We start from the raw sequence: 19,984 nt of genomic DNA, 5'->3' as shown, positions 1-19,984 counted from the left end.
GTTCCTGCATAGTATTCCGCCGACATCACTAAACGGGAGAGGCTCGTTCTCACCCTGCCACCATCAATTTTAAACCCTCCTCGGAACAGAAGGACTTCGGGGTTTGGGGTTGGCAGCCACAGCCCTGTCCCTTGGCAGGGTCTGAGCCACGCGTGGCAGTCGAGCTCCTTGGAGCTGATTTTTCCCGAAGTGGGAATTCCCTGGGCAGGCCGTGTGGTTTGCCATTGGAAGTCCAACGGGAAATAAGCAGGAGCTCCTTTTCCAACATCTGCAGGACGTTAAGGATTGGGAACGATCCCTGGGCGGGAATTAGCGGGTATTGTGACCTGGCTGCTTCTCCACTGTCAAACAGGCCTGGCTCAGCTCGTGGCATCTCAGAAGGCAGAGAAATAATCTCTTTTCATCTGTTATTTAGTCGAATAAGACATTGATAAACCCCACAGAAGAGATAACAAACAGGTCTGTGCTCAGGAGAGCAGTGACCCTAAAAGAGACTGGAAATCCTCGCTGGCCCTGAAGAGGTGCAGGTGTCCCTCAACAGCTGCTCAGTAAGGTGACAAAATCACTCCTGAGTTCTGGAACAACAACAAAAAATCAGACGTGATGGTGGAATTAATGCCCATCCTCACGTATTCCCGAGGGATCACTTCCACCACGCAGGAAACACGCATTTCCTAATCCACAAATGTCTGACCTTAAACCTTGATAATGTTCTTTTAATGTGCGTGTAGCTGCACACCAGCAGCGCGGAGGAGGGGTGGGACGTGTAAAATCCATGTTTTATGTATATTATTCAATATTTTCCGTGGATGCTTTAGTGGTTGGCATTGCAGGGAGAGAGATCTGGAGAGCAATTTTAGATTTAAATCATTGAGCAGTTATTCCGAAACTAAAAGCACTTGTTCTCGGCTGGTTTATTACAGTCATAGAAAGTGCTCAGGCAGATTATTTGTGAGGGGAGGAAAATGTATTTTGATATTCCCATGAAATCTTAGATGGGATCAGGAGTCATTACCATGCCAATCCCAAATCGTGTGTGTGTTATTAATACACACATCATGATTTCTGGGATGGAAAGAGGAGAAATTCTGAGAGGCTCTGATCAGATCTGGAGAAAAATGGGGAATTTGAGGGAAGCAAAGCACAAAACTCGGCCCTACAAATCAAAAATCCAGACTGCGTGTGAAAAATCCTGGTGGAAACACCAACCCCCACTGTTATCCCTGTAGTTATCGAGATATGGGAAAAGGCATTAAACTCAAGGGTTTGACATGAATAATGGGTTTATGGGGATTAACAGATCTGGAGCAGCTTCCCCAAGGAATTCTAACAAGCTGGCGGCATCCAAGGATTGTCCCCAGTGCCCAAAGCACCCGAAATCCCCGGGGATGGGCTGGGTGATGTTGGCAGCAAACAAAGCAGGCCCGGATGATATCAGCAGGAGCTGCTGATGGAAGCTCTCTGCTCACAATGAGTGTTAAAGTTTCCACATTCCAAGCATAGCTGGATGCAGGCGGATTTTCCACGGAGCTGTGTGAGGGAGATGTCTCCTCCAGGACCCAGGAGAAGACCAATTCCTCCTCAGAGGAAGCCCAAGCACCAAGGAATGGGCAGCATCGAGGCCACCTTTGGTCCATCTTGTGTCCATCTGAGTGGAGGTGCCTGATGGATTGACCAGGAGCAGATGTTCACACCCAGCTCCCACTCAGGATGAACAAAGAGCTCTTTGAACCTCGTCTTCTTCCCTCCTTAGATCCAAGATAGTCCTTGGTTGGTGCGTGGGACTCCCAAAGAACCGGAGCTGAAACTCCAGAGCTCGATCCCACCTCCCTCTGCCCATGGCGCTGCCTCGTGTTCCAGTGTGGAGCAGAGGAAAGGACAGAAAAATCAGGATTTTCTGGCCTTTGCAGGACACCTGAGAGCTTTTACACAACTTTATTTTTCCAGATTTATCTCCTGTTCCAATACTGAACAAAAGGGAGAAACTCAGCTTCCTGTGAGCATTAATTTTCTTCACTGCTTATTCCTCCCATTCCACCGTTTTTCTGAAGAGCTGGTGGACAGCAGGGATGGATGGAGACTGCAAAGGAGCAGCTTTTAATTTAAAAACATAAAAAAGAGATGGAAATATGTCTGCTCCAGGGCCTTACAAATAAGGCACACGCAGCAAATTTTAGTGTTTTGCACATTGTTTCCAAACAGAAACCAATTCTTTAGAAATGAGTAATTCGACCAGCGAAAGATGTGACACGTCGGAACAAACCCCAAAAATACCAGCACTGAATTTTGAAATGTCATGTTTGGGATTCTCTTGTGTGAGTCAGGGCAACATCTCCCCATGGTCAAACAGGCACGAGCCAACATCCTTTTTTTTCCAGGATGTTGTTTGAAAACTTGATGAATTGCTCACGTTTCAGCCCAGAACTGACACGGGGTGGGTTCATGACCTGGGTGACTCAAGAGATAAGGCCATGGCCGCACCTTCAGGGAGGCCACCCCTGTGTCCGGCTGCTCCAGGCAGAGCCAGAACGTGAGGATGGAGGCAGGAGGGGAGGCAGGCTCTGCCCCAGCCCCTTTTCCAGGGATCCAGCTGCCACACGGAGCCATATGGGAAAAGAGAGGAGCTCTTGAGGGAGATGAGTGCTACGAGCGGCTCACAAACCATCCCTTGTTCGGGGCGCTCCTTTCAGGAGCGATGCTCAATCCCCTGCTGAAACTCAGCCAGCTTTGCTTGGTGTTGTGTCCAGGAAGGGAAAAAAGCAGGAGGATGTTGGTGGTGGGGAGGCACCGATCTCTGCTCTCGGTGGCAGGGACAGCACTGAGGGAATGGCCGGAGCTGTGTCCGGGCATGTTTAGGGTGGGTTTCAGGGAAAGGTTCTTTCCCCTGAGGGCGCTGGGCACTGCCCAGGCTCCCCAGGGAATTCCCAAGGCTGCCCCAGCTCCAGGAGAGTTTGGACACCGCTCCCAGGGATGCCCAGAGTGGGATTAGGAGGTGTCTGTGCAGGGCCAGGGGCTGCACTGATGATCCTTGTGGTACCTTCCCACTCAGAGTATTCCACGATTCTGCATTTTTGGGATATCCCGACACACTCCTTGTGACCGTGTTTTGAGGGAAAAGCCCCTTTGCCCACCACAAGCAGCATCTCTTCTCATCCCTTCTCATCTCTCCTCACCTTTCCTCATCTCTCATAATCCCTTTTCAGCCCTTCCTTCTCATCTGTCTCTCATCCCTCCTCATCTCTCCTCGTCCCTCCTCATTCCCCTCAGCCCCCTGCTCTCCCCACCATCCCTCATCCCAGCCCGAGGCACCCCCCGAGGGACCCCGGACCACCTCTGGAGGCCGCACAGCCCCAGATCCCGCAGTTCTCTTTCACACCGCTGACATTTACAGATAAAATCTGTCAATAAACGCCACAGCCCCTCCTTTACCGCGCCCATCGCTCTGAGGGCGCCGGGCCCCCCTCACGGCCCGCCCCGCTCCCGGCGCCCCCGGCTCCCCTAGGGGGCGCACTGCCCCGGCGGCGCGCGGGGAGGGGGCGTGGCCCGCGCGGCGGCGGGCGGTGATTGGCGGTGGCGAGGCTATAAATAGGGGCGGGCGGCGGGGGGACAAAGCAGTGAGCGCGGGACCGGCGGGCGGGCGGCGGCGCGTCCGCGGCTCTGCCTCCTCCACCGCAGCGGCTTTATTGTGTTTTTCATATTATTTTTGCCTTTTCGCGAGGAGCCTGGGTGCGGCTTGGTTTCTTTGGCTGGGTTTTTTTTTTTTTTTTTTTCCTCTCTTCTGTTGTGGCCGGCCGGAGGGACTAAGGGGAGATCAATGAAGGAAAGAAGAGCGAGCCAGAAGTTATCGAGCAAAGCGGTGATGGATCCCAACCAGAACGTGAAGTGCAAGATCGTGGTGGTGGGGGACAGCCAGTGCGGGAAGACGGCGCTGCTCCACGTCTTTGCCAAGGACTGCTTCCCCGAGGTGAGCGGGGCTGCGCTGGGGTCGGCACCGGGGTCGGGCCGGGGGTCGCGGCCGGGGCGGCGGCGATGGGCGCGGGCTGACCGTGCGCTGTCTCCCGGCAGAGCTACGTCCCCACCGTGTTCGAGAACTACACGGCCAGCTTCGAGATCGACACGCAGCGCATCGAGCTCAGCCTCTGGGACACCTCGGGTGAGCGCTCCCGGTCGCATCCCGGGGATTCGGGGGGGATCGGGAGGAGCGGCGGCTCCGCGGTCCCACAGCCCCGCGGTGCTGACGGGGCTGCCGGGCTCCGCGTGTGGCTGCTTCTGAAGGCTTTTCGACAAAAATCTCGGCTATCCTTGAAGGATCTCCTTGGCTGAGGGTGTGGGCAAGGCTCCGGGAAGCGGTTCGTCAGCATTGCAGGGGAATGTGCTCCCACCTGCCTGGCTGGAAGGAGCTTTCTGGGGAGCTCCGGGGGTACCTCGGCTCCTCTGCTGCCTGCAAGCCCCGCTGTGCCTTGTGTGAGAGGGAAAAGGTGTTTATGTGCTAATGGTGAATGATTTCAGCTCGCTTTGGAGCTCCTGGTGGCCTCCTTAACGCCTCCGTGGTTTTTCACAAAACGTAGCACTTTTCTTCCCGGTGTTTTAGGGAGTCTTTAAGGCCAGGAATGGCTTTTAGGGAAAACCTTTAGCATTTACCTGTGATTCTGTGGGATGCAGAGGGAGCCGTCCTTTCCCCCATCAGGCCTGAAGGTCCTCTTCATTCTTCCAGTTTTACCTGGCAGAAACCGGCTCAGACGCCTCAGAGGTTGAGGGGTTTGGTGTTTGGCTGGCTCTGCTCACATGTTGAGACAGGAGCTCCTCTAGATCCGCCCGTCGTTGATAATTTGGATAATTGGGCTGCGCTCGCAGCCAGGGGGGTGAGGGAGCACCCCAAAATTGCTGCCTCAGTGCTGCAGAGGAGCGCGGGGAGCCAGCGCGGCTCTGCCCGTGGAGAACCGAGGATGTCCAGGGGGGAATGACACCAGGAACATTACCAGAGGTGTGGATCAACATCATCTGCAGAGCTGGCTGGAAAAAAAAACCTGCAGGAACTTGGCAGAACACACAGTCCCTCTCTCTCTCTGTGTAGATGGCTCGTTAATGCTGAATTTGGACCCGGCAGTTTCTCCTCAGTGTGACAGCAGTTCTTTTACCAGGAATGAAAATGTTAATCCCTGTTTAAAAGAGGAGTTTAGGCGGCGGGTTGGCTTCCCTCTTGCTGTTGAGGAAATGATTCCAAATTCTTGCAACACGATTACTGGGAAAAGGCAGCCTCTGCCCACAACCAGTATCAGCTTTGCTCTGAGCTGATTTTTTTTTTCTTCATCTTATGCCAAGTGAGACTTGCAGATTTCTGGAGTATGTCTGGTTGGAGCTTTCATGCTGATTACTAAGCTGGCTGGAGCTATGGAGCAAGGGCTTATTAAAAATTAATAGTTATTTTGGAAAATGTTATCTTTATTAAAATACAACACACACAGAGGCTGGACGTGGGAAGGTTTGGAATCTGTTTGTCAAAGGCTGGAGACACCCATGGAATGAAATATTCCCTAGCACTTCAAAAGACAAAAGCAGTGGAAGAAAAAACACCTGCCAGCCTTTGTCCTCTGTCCTGGAACTCCGAGAAAATGTGGTTGAGTCAGAAGCTTGAGACCAAGTGGGTGAATTGTCTGACATCCCAAGCTGAAGAGGAAATATTTGCAAGGTCCGGTGCTTGGTTTTACTGAGTGTTACTGAGTGGATCCTCTGGCTGTGGGACTCTGGATGAGGAATTTTGGCTCCACGAACATCCCTTCTCACCCGCTGCAAAAAACCAGCACTGCCCATTAACCCAGAGCAAAAATCACATCAGCAGATAAGAGGCAGCAGAAGATAAGGGAGTGTTTTAGCCTTATCTGAAAGTCTTGTTAATTTAATTTTTACAAGTCTTTGTCCTGCTCCTCTACTGAGTTAGAAGAGATGTCTGAATGGCATTTTTAAAGCAGGACTAAATCTAATTAACTTTAAAAGATGGTTGATCATTGCAACACGGGGGAGGTGATGGCTGCAGTTTTTGTGGTGCTTGAATATCTCCTGGGAGGGGGGGAAAATGCTGTTTAATTGAGTTTATTGCTGTATACTGCAGATACTTCCAAGATGACTCAATCAGTATTTTGTATTCATCTTTATCACTCTTTTTTTTTTTTTTTTTTTTTTTTTTTTTTTTTTTTTTTTTTTTTTTTTTAACTGGGAGTATTTAACAGCCTTGCCAATTATTCCCTTGAACTCAAATTGATAATTGGGTTTTGCAGTGAATCTTTTGGAAGGATGTACTGCCACTTCCAGCTTTTTTTGGGAAAATCAGAAAAGCTGTGGGCATTAGTTAAAATAGTCGTGTGAGGGTGAGAACAGGCCCTGCTGCCACAGTTTGGGCTTATAATTCTTTACATACCGACAGTAATAATGTGTTTTTACTGGAGAACTTTTAGGTGTCGTGCAACTGATAGAAAACTCTAAATTCACTGGGGAGTTGTTGTTGGGTCTTGGATTTGCCCGTAGGAATATGGGACAAGTAAGAGTGGAATGGAACGGGAAGATTCATTATTCAAATGCTTGCTGGGGCTGTCTAGTTCTGCAAGTCATTAGAAGGATTTAAATTAGCCACAGCACCGAGGGAAGCACTTGCCAAGTTGAATTTCAATGGGGTTTGGGACTACCAGCCCTCTCTCAGAGCAGGAATGTCTGGTTGCAATCTCACTACACCATCAATTACTCTGCTCTGTGGTAACATGTGGCAGTCCTGAGCTGTTTGGGAATATTAAAAGTTTCTCCAGGTTAAAGCTTCATCTTGTACTTTCAGGGCCACTGTGAAGGAAAAAAAAATCTGTATTAGTTGTCTTTATCTACCATTTAATCTGCATTTATCAAGTTTTTTGTTTCCTTTGGTATTTATATTTCTTGCTAGGACAACAGCAGCTGTGGCTTGGAAATAGCATTAATTAGGTGTACATACCTGTGTCTCCCTAAAATGTATTTTAGGGGGTTCCTTTATTGCTTGAACCGTGGCTACTCTAATAAAATAATTCTCAACAGGGCCAGAAATACTTACAACTGCTGGGGATTAGCAAGTAATTAAATCCAGAAGGGCCTTGGAGCTGTGAGTCAAGTTAGTTTTGCCATGATTTTTGACTGTATACAATGCACTCAGTGTCCATATAAAAACATAAATTAATTGGAAAGTTTCGTGCTGAAACCTTTCAGGGGAAAGCTGAAACTTGGAGGAATTAAAGTTGCTAATTCCCCAAATTCCCTGGCAGTAAGGATTGCAAAGGAAAAGTCGAATTCACTGATTTTCTTGGTTTTAATTGTCCATTTTAGCAGGGTTTTCTTATTCCTTTTACAAAGAAATCCATTAGAATCGATACCTGGGAATGCCAAGTGTCCTCGCAAAGTTTTCCCTTGGAGGTGTGATATTTTTGATATCTCTGTGCTTGGAGATAACCTGCACTGAAAACCCACCTCAGCAATCCCAGATTTGTTATTTTGGGTTTTTTTGGGTTGGTTTGGTTGGGTTTTTTTTTTTTTTTTTGGAAGGAGGAAAACCATGAGCACTGAATCAGCTCCTTGGAGCAGGCAGTGTTTGCTGTGTTTGCTGTGATAATTAGTGAGCCCAAGGCTTTGGGAGTGAGAATGCTGCTGTTCATCTGTTGTTCTTTCACTTGACTGGGCTCCAAAAGGCTCCAGAGCCTAATTCCTGGTGGCTGCTTGCTGGTGTGGAAATAGCAAAGTCTTGCCTGTTACTGAGCCCTCCTGGCCTCAGGATGTGCAGCTGAACCCTCCTGGTGCCTTTGCATCTTCCAGCCAAACACCTCTCCCTGATCCAGCACCTTCAACTGGTGCTAAACCACCCCAAAATTCAATATTCTTCAACTTTTGATGATGTCATTCTGTTCTTTATTAAGATAGCAAGAATTCAACCTGAGCTTGGCATCCCCTGTAGGCCAAACCCAACCATATTGCTGGGGAGGGGTTTTATTTCAGTCTAAAAGCTGAATTTCTGTTGGACTCTGCGTGAAACATAAGGTTTCAAAAACAGATCTTCCTTAATGTTGCAAGTATTTTTGGCTGAAATTACTGAAGCTGCCAAAGAAATTAAAAAAAAAAAAAAAAAAAAGGGAGGATTGCAGCTGGTGTAAATGTCCAGCACAAAGGAAAATGAACTACAGCCTTATCAGCAACTCCTTGATAAAACTGAAAAACCACCCATGTTGTCCTTGCCAAAAATGTTTTATTTTGCAGGAACAGAATCCCAAACACAAATAGGCTTCTTTTTTTTTTCTTTCTTTCTTTCTTTTCCCTCCCCACAAATACCATGGCTCCAGTTCCACATTCTCCTTCTGTTTTCGAGGGTTGGCACGGCTTCAAATGTGCAAAGGAACATGAAAAAGAGGGAGCAGCCTGGCTGGGCTGTGCTGGGGTTGTCTGTTCAGACTTGAGCGAGCCTCATTCCTCACATTCCTGCCTTCTGAGGGTTTCTCTGGGCACAGGGATGGGAATGCCAGCCTGAATAGGCCTGCACAGCCAGGGCTGCAGCCCCTCTTCATTTGCACAGGAATAAAGGTTTGCTTATCAATGAGAGCTGGAATTTCCTCTGTGCATCCTGCAGCTCCAGGAGTTGAAATGGGCCCTGTTTGTTCTGCCACACACCAGCCTGGAGGAAAGCTGGGGAATATCCCTCCTGAGCTTGCTAAAAGTGCTTTTATTCAAGTTCAGCATCTGAAATAAGAGAAATTCAGACGGGGTGGAAAAAGAAAAAACTTCCAGGCAAAGCAGCTCTGCCGGGGTGGGCAGGAGTCTCAGGGCTGGAGGTGGGGACGCTGTGTGTACATAAACACATCTCCTGGACATATATGGGATCCCTGGAGCTGCTGAGTGAGCCCAGAGGTATTTGTGTGAGGAATGAGTTTCTGGGTGAGGCTTTGCTGAGACTCCTCTCTAGCCAGCACCTATTAAGGATTCCCTCAATTCTGCCCCTGCTTGCTGGCGCTCAGGGAGATGTGGCAGAGCTTTAATGTCACCCGGGTGGCTCTTGGTGGCCCTTGGTGCTGCAGTTCCTCTGTTCAGGACAGATAACTCAGCCCGAGGGTCCAGGACAAATATCCCAGCCCTGGGGCTGCAGGACAGGGCTGGAATGGCAGTGCTGCAGGTACTGGGGTGTAATTAGCACTGCAGAATGCTCACTGATAGCTGCAGCCAGCACTTCACTCCGGTCACCTCGCTGAGATTTGTTCCCAACGTGTCATTTGTGCTGAATTCCGCTGAAACGGGGTGTGAAGAGCCTTTTCTGACAGCTGCCTCTCTGTCAGATTGGCATCGTTTACAGAGATGAGCATTCGAATTAAATCCTTCTCGTTCACCAAATTACCTTCTGCTACCTACTTTGGTAATGCTTCGCTCCCCATGTGTTATTCCTCATTTCAAAAACAACATTCCTGGGATTCTTGCCTCCTTCCCGTGCAGCAGGAGCCGTCCAAGTGAAGTCATCTGCGAGCCCTTCACACCATTCCCTGCTTGTGCAACAGCCTGAGCTGCCTGTCAGGGAAAAACTGGAGGAATTCCTCTCATCCAGTTCAGAATCTGAGACCTTACGGGCAATTAGTTCTGGAGAGGTGGGAAATAGGTGGGATAATGAGCTGATAACCCCCCAAACTCCTGGAAGCTGCGTCCTTGTGGTGGGTGTTCCCTGCTGTGTTTCAGGGTCTGCTGTGTTTTAGGATTTTTCGTGGGGAAAGTACAGAAATAAGGATGTATGATGGCTGGGAAAATGCATTTTAAGTTGCCCAGGCCCTGTTGGGCCACTGAACTGGTTGAAATGCCCTTTTAAATGCATTAAGAAATGTATTTTCCTCAGGAGGTGAAGCTCAGCAAGCTTAGGGCCAAACTTAATGGTGATTGAGTTGCCTGCAACTTCTTACAAAAAACACAGATTTTTTTTTTCTTTCTCCCCCCAACCTGTTGCCAGATTTACCAAATGATTAAAATATGATTTTTAACTCCGGATGGATTTTAACTCTTCACATCATGACTGTTCTTAAGGAAAACAGAAAATTCTTTCACAAGTAAAACAAGCACAAAGAGCAGTACTGTACCTACATCTGTTCCCCCAGATTACTAAATTAGCTTTGATCTCGTTGATAAAAATCTGGTTTATGGGCTAAACATAAACATTTACTGCAGGCTTTATTGGTTTACAGATTAATGAGGCTTTTTGTGACAGATAACTTGCGTGCCTGCCTAGAGGATTGGGATTTTTCCCTGCTGGAAATCTGTTTCCTGCAACAAGTTCTTTATTTGAAGCAAGAGTTTCTCCTAAACATTGCCAATGTGACAACTAAAGATGCTTTTTGCACTTGGAGCTATTTGTTTTAAATTAACTGTTAGACAAATCAAAACTGAGGAACTTCAAATCTGCTGTAGAAAAAGCCTTTTGGAGTTCAAGGATTTGTTCTCCTGCACATTAATTCTGGGCCTTAAACTTGGGCTGACCCCATTTCCCCGTGCTTGGGAGCATCCCCAGCTTTTGGTGGGTGATGGATCACTGGGGAGGCAGCACTGAAGGCCTCTCCAGGCTTTCTGAGTGCCTGCAGGAAGAGGAAAACAGCAATTAATGAAGATTTGTTTGTTTGTTTTCCCTGCAGGGTCTCCTTACTACGACAACGTCCGCCCGCTCTCCTACCCCGACTCCGACGCTGTCCTGATCTGCTTTGACATCAGCCGGCCAGAAACCCTGGACAGTGTCCTAAAAAAGGCAAGTGCTTGAGCAAGCCCTGGGCACAGAACCCTGCTCATCCTTAAATCCCTGCAGCCGCCCGAAACTTCCACTCTGCTTCTTTTAGTGGAGCCATGACAGGAGGGGGCTTTAATTTGAGGTCGTTTTTTTGAAAGGGGTGGATGTTAATTGAGAACAAGAACTCGCTAATGGACACTTGGAGCTGAAGGAAATTCTCATTCCTCAGCCCTGAGACAGCAAGGAGTTGTTGAGGGTGGTGTGAGGTGCTGTAAGAATTTGTCTCTCCCATGTTCCTGTAGCAGGATTGGGAAACTTTGCTGGGTTGTAGGGATGGCTAAAAACTGTCTGTGAGTGTTTGGACTTCTGCCATGGCCTTACATAATTTGTGAGCCTGACGTTAGAAGGAGCCAGTGACAAATGCCTCTGGAAGGCACGGGCAGAGCTTGCAGTGGCACAGAAATGCAGCCCTGCCCCAAGCCCTTGGTGAGGTCACCGATCCCAGCCCATGTCAGGCTTCCCACGAGCTCCAACATGGAATTTCCATCACTGAGCTCTGCGTTTGCAGGGTGGTCCTGGTCCCCTCCTTGGCTGCTGGGCATGACTCAACCTCGCTGTGGTTTTGGGGCTTAATGACCTGAAGTTCCTTTTTTTTCTGAGGCTGGAGCCAGTGATTCTTGTCTCACTGGGATAAAGTGCCTTACAATGCTCTGAATAGCCCACAAAAGATACTTCAAAACTATTCCCTCTGTGCCAAAAAACATCCAGAACTGTGGCTTTTCTGTCCCTGCTAATGCTGGTTACTTAGTTCTGCAAGAGATTTTTCCTAGTATGCTTTTAAACCCAAATTATAGCCTTAAAATTTAGGGAATTAAAATCCCTAAAATCCATCCGTTTGGATTATGCTGTGAAGTTTTTGGCTTTAGTTCTCAGCAGAACCCTGCAGAAGGGTGGAACCCAATGAATTTATCCCAGGTTCTGCCTGAAGGGCTGGTTGCTGCTTCACCTGGGCCAGATCTGTGTAGTTTTAGGGGTGAGAACGCAGCAATAAATCCACACTTAGCCCTGCTGCTGCTGTGGTTGGACAGGGGCTGCCCCTGAAGGTGGGGACAGCATTTCTGCACCTGGCTGGGGCTGGGTGTGAGAAACAGCAGCTCTGCAAACCTTTGCTCCTGTGGGTAAACAATCTGAACTCATTCCCTGCTGATTAGTAAGGCAGTGGAATTCGTGAGTGTGTGAGATAGGAGGATTTCATCCTTGACCAAGTTCCGTCTTTAAAAAATTACCTTGAGGGCAAACCCAGCCACTACGTAAAAACACTTCAGAACGTCAGGGCTGGTTAAACTTGTGCTCCTTTGGGTTTAAACATGAATTCCAACTTGCAATTTTGCAGTGGAAAGGGGAGATCCAGGAGTTCTGCCCCAACACCAAGATGCTGCTGGTGGGCTGCAAGTCGGACCTGCGCACCGACGTCAGCACGCTGGTGGAGCTCTCCAACCACAGGCAGACCCCCGTGTCCTACGACCAGGTAGGGGCCTCCTCCTCCTTCTCTGTGCTTCAGCAGGGAGGAAAAACCCTTCTTCTGTCACTGGAGCCCTCCCTGTGACCAGCTGCTGCCCTGTGGTGACACCAGTGCAGCCTGAAACACAGATTTGGGCCTGGGGTGTGGGTGGAAGTGGGTTTGAAAACTGTTGGGGACTAAAGGGAATCCTGCAGCCACACAACACATCATAGGGTCATCCCTGTAAACGTCCTAAATCGTTGTCTTTTTGCTTGCAAATTGCTTTTTAGGTGAGTTGTAAAAAAAGCTTCCTGCTTTTCTGTGCCTGCACGCACCAAAAATGTAAAAGCTGAAAAGGTGACACATCCTGTTTATTCACAGACAAATCAGTAAAATTGCTGTCTGCAGATTTCAGATTTGAATGTTATTTGACTTTAGAGTCATGGCATTGTGTTGGAATATAATCTGTCTCCAATTCCTTAAAAAACACCTTGTCCCTTCCTTCTGAAGGTGCAGCAAAGCCAGGAGGCATCTCAATTCCTGATGAGTTCTTTGCTCTTGGGGAAGGGAGAAATTTGGAGCCAGGCATTAGAGGAGAGAGAAAGGAAAAGGAACCAGGTCATGGGAGAGAGCAGGATGTAGGGAACAGGGAAACTGCTCTGAGGTGAGCGTGTCTTTGTTACTCACCCGTGTGTGATCACTGGTGGCAGCTGAGTCACGGCCCTGCTGGCAGGTGCACCCTGTGGGAGGGACAGTGGCACCTCCACGAGTCACCTCGGTGTCTTTAGCAACCCCTTTGGGATGGTTTGTCCCTCAGGATTTCCAAACCGGCAGCTCCTGCTGCAGGGTTACTCAGGGTGCAGCGTGTTTACATTGGAAAATGGCAGGAATTCAGGAAAATCGAGTCTTTCCAATGAAAATGATGAAAAATCTGCTGGCAGGTTGATTTTTTCCCCCCTGGATTCACAGCTCAGCCTGTAGCCCTGAGGAGCAGGAGTCAGCTGAACACAAAGGAACAGCTTCTCATAAAATGCCCTTGCCTGGCTAAGCCAGGATGGAACCAGAGCATCCCTGTTCCCCTGAGCTGCTCTGGGAGGGGAAGGACACTCTGCCCCAGCTCAGGGAGCTCCACCTGAGCAAACACTGCTGGGGCTCAGCTCAGCAGCACAGGGGATGCTGGACTGTGGGGAGGGCTGGTCCTGCCAGCTCCTGCTGCCTTATCAGCCTCTCCCCCTTGCCACTGATAAGGTCCCATCAGTGCAGGGCACACAGGGGCTGGTGCCATCAGCCTGGCACTGCCCCAGCCAGCGAGGAGTGGCACGCCAAGGATGTGGTTGCATTTCGTAACTTAGTAAAGATTCATCCCTCAGAAATCAGATTCCCTTGGAACAACTCCCCTTTCTGCACATAATGCTGTATTGTGTTCCAGTGGCCAAATCCACCACGGGATACTGGGCTATTGTCATCTGTCACATGTTGGGTTGTTTGCCTTGTGCTGCTGGAGCAAATATCCCTGCTTTGCCTTCTTAAAATCACAAAAGAAGGGCTCCTATAACCCCTCATGCTCTTTTTATTCCCTTTTCCCCCTGTTCCTCTCAGGAAGTTGATAGAACTCTCCCAGAGCACATTTCCCTAAGAACTTTGCCCTCTTCCTGGAGCTGTCTCAGGGACTCTGCTCCAGCTCAGGGCAGCTGCTTATTCCTGAAGGCACAGAATTTCTCTTTGGAGATGTCAGGCTCCAGCCTGGAAGCTGCCACATTTTCCAGGGAATTCCCAGATTCAGGTTAGGGTGAAACCGCTGAGGAGGCCTCACTCAGACACTTCAGATTTTGCAATTGTTTGCAGTCACTGAGCTGCTCTTCTCTCCCAATTTGTGTTTTTATCAGCACAGCAGATAAGGTTTGGACACTTGTTCAGCTCCTCCTGGAAGCAAAGCTCTGTTTATTTTCCCAAATCAGCTTTGGGTTTTCTGGGGAGACAGCGCAGAGCTGGAATTGTGAGCCTTGCTCTGGCTCTGCACAACTTGGGATTGATCACACATTCCCTTTTCCCCTCAGGGTACAAATATGGCCAAACCAAACAAAAAATGGGCTCCTATAACCCCTCATGCTCTTTTTATTCCCTGTTCCCTCTCAGGAGGTTGACAGAACTCTCCCAGAGCACATTTCCCTAAGAACTTTGCCCTCTTCCTGGAGCTGTCTCAGGGACTCTGCTCCAGCTCAGGGCAGCTGCTTATTCCTGAAGGCACAGAATTTCTCTTTGGAGATGTCAGGCTCCAGCCTGGAAGCTGCCACATTTTCCAGGGAATTCCCAGATTCAGGTTAGGGTGAAACTGCTGAGGAGGCCTCACTCAGACACTTCAGATTTTGCAGTTGTTTGCAGTCACTGAGCTGCTCTTCTCTCCCAATTTGTGTTTTTATCAGCACAGCAGATAAGGTTTGGACACTTGTTCAGCTCCTCCTGGAAGCAAAGCTCTGTTTATTTTCCCAAATCAGCTTTGGGTTTTCTGGGGAAGCAGCGCAGAGCTGGAATTGTGAGGATTTCTGAGGCTTTTGCACGTCTCGGTATTGATCACGTGTTCCTTTTTCCCCTCAGGGTGCAAATATGGCCAAACAGATTGGAGCAGCCACATACATCGAATGCTCAGCCTTACAGTCAGAAAACAGTGTCAGAGACATTTTTCACGTCGCCACCCTGGCGTGTGTGAACAAAACAAACAAAAATGTGAAACGGAACAAATCTCAGAGGGCCACAAAGAGAATTTCACACATGCCCGGCAGGCCAGAACTGTCCACAGTGGCCACGGACTTGAGAAAGGACAAAGCAAAGAGTTGCACGGTGATGTGAAGGAGCTGGGATTGCCTGGAGGAGGAGGAGGAGGAGGAGGAGGAAGATCCAGGAGGGGTTGGAGCTCAATGAAGTCACAGCCACAGGGTGTTTAATGAGGGCTTTGCCAGTGCTTTCGTGGAGACCTCTCCTGTTGTGTGAGACTGTACTTAAGGACTGAGCAGCAGGAGGAAAAGGCTCTGAGAGAGGTGGCATCAGGAATTTCTGTTGAAGACAATGCCAAAAAAATAATAATAAAAGGGAAAGCGTTTGAATGTGCTGAGAGGAGAGAGAATGATTGGGAAAATAACCCTGCAAAGGAGAGATGTCATGGACACTGCTTGTTTCTTTTAATAACGCTCTGCTCCTGGATGCTACCACTTTGTTTTCATTCAAATAATACTTTAATGGGATTTTTTTTTTTTAATGAAGACGTTATTAATACGCCCTTCTCATTAAGGAACTATCCCTGTGACCTTAGAGTTGGTTTTCCAAAGGATTTGATCTCATTTTTATTTAGTAGCTGATTGTGAAAATGGAGAGGATGCCGAGGCCTGTGCCTGTCACCTAGAGGAAAATTCTGGAGGAGTCTGGAGTTGTGCCTCCCTGATCCACGGTGGGGATGAAGACAGCTGTTTGAGGATTCCCAGAACTCCGTGGAAACGAGCTGGATCAGATTTGGGGGGCAGGGGAGCAGGGGCAAAGCAGCCCTGGCTCGGCTGATCCTCGTCGTGGTTGTGATGTGGAGTGGAAATGGTGCCCGGTCTGGTGTTCTGTGTGCCCACCCTGAGGTGCTGAGAGCTGTGATGGCCAAAATGCCCCGTGGTGTCCCAGCCCTGAGCGTTCCCTAAGCCTTACTGCCCACCTGGGGAGGCCCCAAAACCCCCCTGGGGCTTCTCCCGGAGCCCGTGGATCCCGCAGAAATGCTCTTTGGGACGTGGCTCGCTGCAAAAAACCCCACAGATCCCCTCAGAAACCTGCAAATGAGCCAGCAGAGCCTTCTGTGGTGCTCCTGTTCTGGGGTCTGAAGAACTGTGAGGCCTTAAGGGGTCCCCAGTGGGAACTGGATGCTGCCCTTAGTTTTAGGATTAACACAAAAGTGTCCAGCCCCCAGTCCTGAAATGGGGTGAACTGGTTCAGTCCAATCCCTTTTCGCTGTTGTTACACTGAATTAAATCAGCCTTTTCCAATGGTTTGCGACTCTTCCTGACCCACCAAACTTCTCCCAAGGGAAGGAGACAAAGCTCTGAGCAGGCTGGTTTTTGCTTGTGGAGGACAAGCATTTCATTGCCAATGGTGATGCTTCATTTTTGAAGTGTTTAAAAGCTCTGTTCACTCGTGCAAAGGTAAAGATGAACTCATAATTCAATCTCAGTTCTGTGTGTTCCCAGCACTTTGTTTCATCTGAGAAAAGAAGACAAATCTCACTCCCATTCTGGTTGTTTCCCACACAAAGAAAGGAAAAAAAAAAGACATTTTTGACCACCATAATAAGCTTTTAACTGATGCAACAGTGCTCTTAGGGCAGTATTACAAAATAGCTGGTAAGTGCTTCTTTCTGTATTTAAATATTGTGGAAATAATAAGTTATAACTGTTATAAAGCAGGACATTCATTACTTTTTTTTTTAATTGTTGAAGTCACTTTGTATGTTTGGTTAATGTTTCTGCAGTATTTATTAAAATACCATTTTTTTTCTTTGAATTAAAAAACGAAAAAAAGGAATTTTCTTGTAGTGGGAATGGCCTTTGTGTGGTAGTTCATTAATAATTGTGTGTTTTGGGGCATGACTGTGCTGGGGTTTGAGTTGGAATCTTTCTCTTGCAACAGAAATGCCTTTTGGGCATTAAATTTTCCACTTTGCTGTGGGTTCCTTCTCGGAGCTGTTTCCCAAAAATGCCAGAGGCAGAGGAGCAGAGCAAACACGTGGGGGTTGCTTTGCTCTCCCTCTCAAGCTGAATTTCCACATTTTCAAATTCAGATTTCAGGTTTGTTCTTTGCCAGAAAAACTCGTTCCCAGCCGAGGGCTCTCCCTGTTGCTGGCACCACTGGGAGATCCCTGGAATTCCGACGTGTCCTGGAATTCCTGTGCCCTGTTGCGACACAGAACCTGCAGCTCATCCTCCCCTCCTGAGGGCTTCTCCCGGTGTCAGTCCAGTCAGGAAAGCTGGGAATTGTCTCCCTGTGGAGACATCTCAGAATCCCATCATCTCTGAATTCCATCATCTCTGAATTCCCAGCAGTTGTTCATCTCCCTGTCCCTTGGGACTGCCCTGATGGTGCTTCACTGTTCCCAATGACCCAGCAGCTCTGTAGGTGCTGTAATTAATTAGTGAGGGGTTAATTATTTATCCAAACTCTCCGTGTCCTCACCATCTGAAGGTGTTGGTGCTGTTCCCATTTGTCCCTGTTGCTGGCACCACTGGGAGATCCCTGGAATTCTGAGTTGTCCTGGAATTCCTGTGTCCTGTTGGGACACAGAACCTGCAGCTCGTCCTCCTCTCCCAAGAGCTTCTCCTGGTGTCAGTCCAGGCTGGAAAGCTGGGAATTGTCTCCCTGTGGAGACATCTCAGAATCCCATCATCTCTGAATTCCATCATCCCTGAGTCCCATCCCTGAGTCCCATCCCTGAGTCCCATCCCTGAGTCCCATCCCTGAGTCCCATCCCTGAGTCCCATCTCTGAATCCCATCTCTGAATCCCATCTCTGAATTCCCAGTTGTCCATCTCCCTGTTCCTTGCCCTGATGTTACCAATGACTCTGCCGTTCTTCCGGTGCTGTAATTAATGAGTGAGGGGTTAATTAATTATCCAGATTCTCCCCGTTCCACCATCTGAAGGTGTCTGTGGTGCTCCCACGGGTGCCAGGTTGAGGAGCCCTCCACTGCTGGACTGAGACACAGCTCGTGGGTCACTGGCCCAAACCTGAGCCACCAGGCACAGACCCACTCCCTCCTCCTGGGAATCTCTTTCCAGAAAGGACTTTTCCCAGTTAATCCTTCCCCTTGGAGGGTTTGTGGCATTTGTCAGAGCATTTGGGCCGCTCTCCTTGTGTTCATCCCAACCCTTGTGGTCCCACCAGGCTCCTGCTGCTTCTCCTGGGGCAGGGAATTCTGCCTGAGCTGCAGGCTGGGCTCTGGCTCCTCCAAGCTGCTGTTCCTGGCTCCTGGTGAGGCTGAGGAATAGAAATGTCTCTTCTGACGCCTCCAGTTTTGAGATTCCCCTGAATTTTGTAGGAATTTTTGGTGTTTGTGGTGCTCTTGGGTCACTCCCCAGTGTGCCATGGTCACAACTCAAAACGGGGTGGATGAGGAAGGTGCTGTTAAAGGATTCAAACCATCTCCAGAAAGAAAATAAACACAAATTTAATGTGCTGAAATTGGGCTGTTTGATGGATATTTAGGGGTTTTTCCACCCAGATTGGAGGTGGCTTCAAGCTCCAAGGGTATTTTGGGACTCTGGTGGATTTGGGGTCAGGTGCTGGCATTTCCTTGCCCAATCCTCACGTAGCCTCTCCTAAGGAAGGGATTATTGGCAGAAAATCAAGTATTTATTAATTCTCAGCTTGTTTAGTTTCTTCCTTCCAAACTCTTTTCTTAAAAGATTTAAGAACCTTTTTTTCCAGGGATTCTCCATCTCATCCCGCTCTTGTGCCAGCCTTCCTGAAAAAAGCCATGGAGAGGCGGAGTTGCAGCAGTGGCTGCTGCCAATTTAAAAGCTCAAACAGAATATTTTTGATTTTTTTTTCTTTTAATTATTTTCCTGCAGCTCCTTCATCTTCCCAGCAGGTCCTAAAGTGTCCAGAATAACCTTGGATCCTGATCCTCGGGATCTGGCACAAGGAATGTTCTGCCAAGTGGATTTTTTTATCTAAATGAGTTTGGAGGATGAGGGATGAGAAATAATCCGAGGAGGAGAGAAAAGATCCCAGCTGGTTTTCCAAAGGATCCCTGAAGAAGGAATTCCAAGTGGGGGAAATGAGTTTTTAGCCCTCCACCCACATCATGGCACAAATTCTGGGATGTGCTCCTAAATCTCCTTCCCCTGCAATTTGCTGGGGAGGTTGGCAAAGAATTCCCTGTGTTTCACTTGTGGAAAGGGGATGAATCCTTTCAGGATGGTTCCTGCTCTGGAGGTGGCACCAGCACCGGGATATTCCCATGGGAATGAGGAAGGGATGAGCAAAGTTCCTAAAGCAGACTTTAATCCCACAGCAAGCAGAGATATTCCCTGGTTAAACCATTCCTGGGCTCCTTGTCCTGGGACCAACCCCCTTGGAGCCAGTCCTGAGCCTCCAGGTGCCACTTTGGGATAAAAATTATCATTTTACAGCAAAAATCAAATATGGGGGAGGTAGCAGTGACCCGCTGCAGTGTGCATTTCTGAAATGAGGGGGATTTCAGTGTGTTTGCAGTGAAAGAACGGGGGTAATATTTAATATTGTGAAATATTTCCAGGTGGGAGGGGGTCAGGCTGTGCCCTGTGGGCCTGGGAATGTGGCCTCAGCCAGGGTCACCCGGATTTTTGAGGGAAAAACCCAAAGAAAAGCTTCACCCCCAGCAGGAGGAGGCTGGACCTGAGCAAACACCCCCAGTGAAGGAGCAGAAGGATAAACAAGCACAAGGGCTGGAATTCCAGGGCTGGAATTCCAGGGCTGGAATCCCGGGCAGAAACTGGGACTGGGGGTCCTGGCAGTGCCTTGGGGGCAGGGGGTGCTGAGTCAAGAGCTCTGCCATGAAAAATCAGCAGTGCCACCCCTGGGCCACCTCCGGGGGGCTGTGACAGTCCCCGAGTGACCTGGGAGCTGAGGACACGGGGACAGCGACCACGGAGGGACCGGGAAAAGGGGATGGAGCTGCATGAGAACGTCACCCCTTTTCCTCCAACCTCTGTGCCTCCATGGCCTGA

At 48.9% G+C, this 19,984-nt stretch overlaps 1 protein-coding gene across 1 annotated transcript; it reads left to right on the top strand.

The window, feature by feature from the left end:
- The first annotated feature begins 3,605 nt into the window (after positions 1–3,605).
- Positions 3,606–16,802, top strand: RND3 (Rho family GTPase 3). Its single transcript, XM_063401039.1, has 5 exons — positions 3,606–3,964; positions 4,066–4,153; positions 10,662–10,771; positions 12,144–12,278; positions 14,847–16,802. Exons 1-5 carry the CDS (start codon positions 3,815–3,817, stop codon positions 15,096–15,098), a joined length of 735 nt encoding a protein of 244 aa, XP_063257109.1. The 5' UTR covers positions 3,606–3,814; the 3' UTR covers positions 15,099–16,802.
- Positions 16,803–19,984: the final 3,182 nt, after the last annotated feature.

This window comes from Prinia subflava, chromosome 6 (genome assembly GCF_021018805.1).
Source record: "Prinia subflava isolate CZ2003 ecotype Zambia chromosome 6, Cam_Psub_1.2, whole genome shotgun sequence".
NCBI classification, from domain to species: domain Eukaryota; kingdom Metazoa; phylum Chordata; class Aves; order Passeriformes; family Cisticolidae; genus Prinia; species Prinia subflava.
Note: the sequence above shows the minus strand (reverse complement) of the source record. Positions and strands in the feature narration are given on the sequence as shown.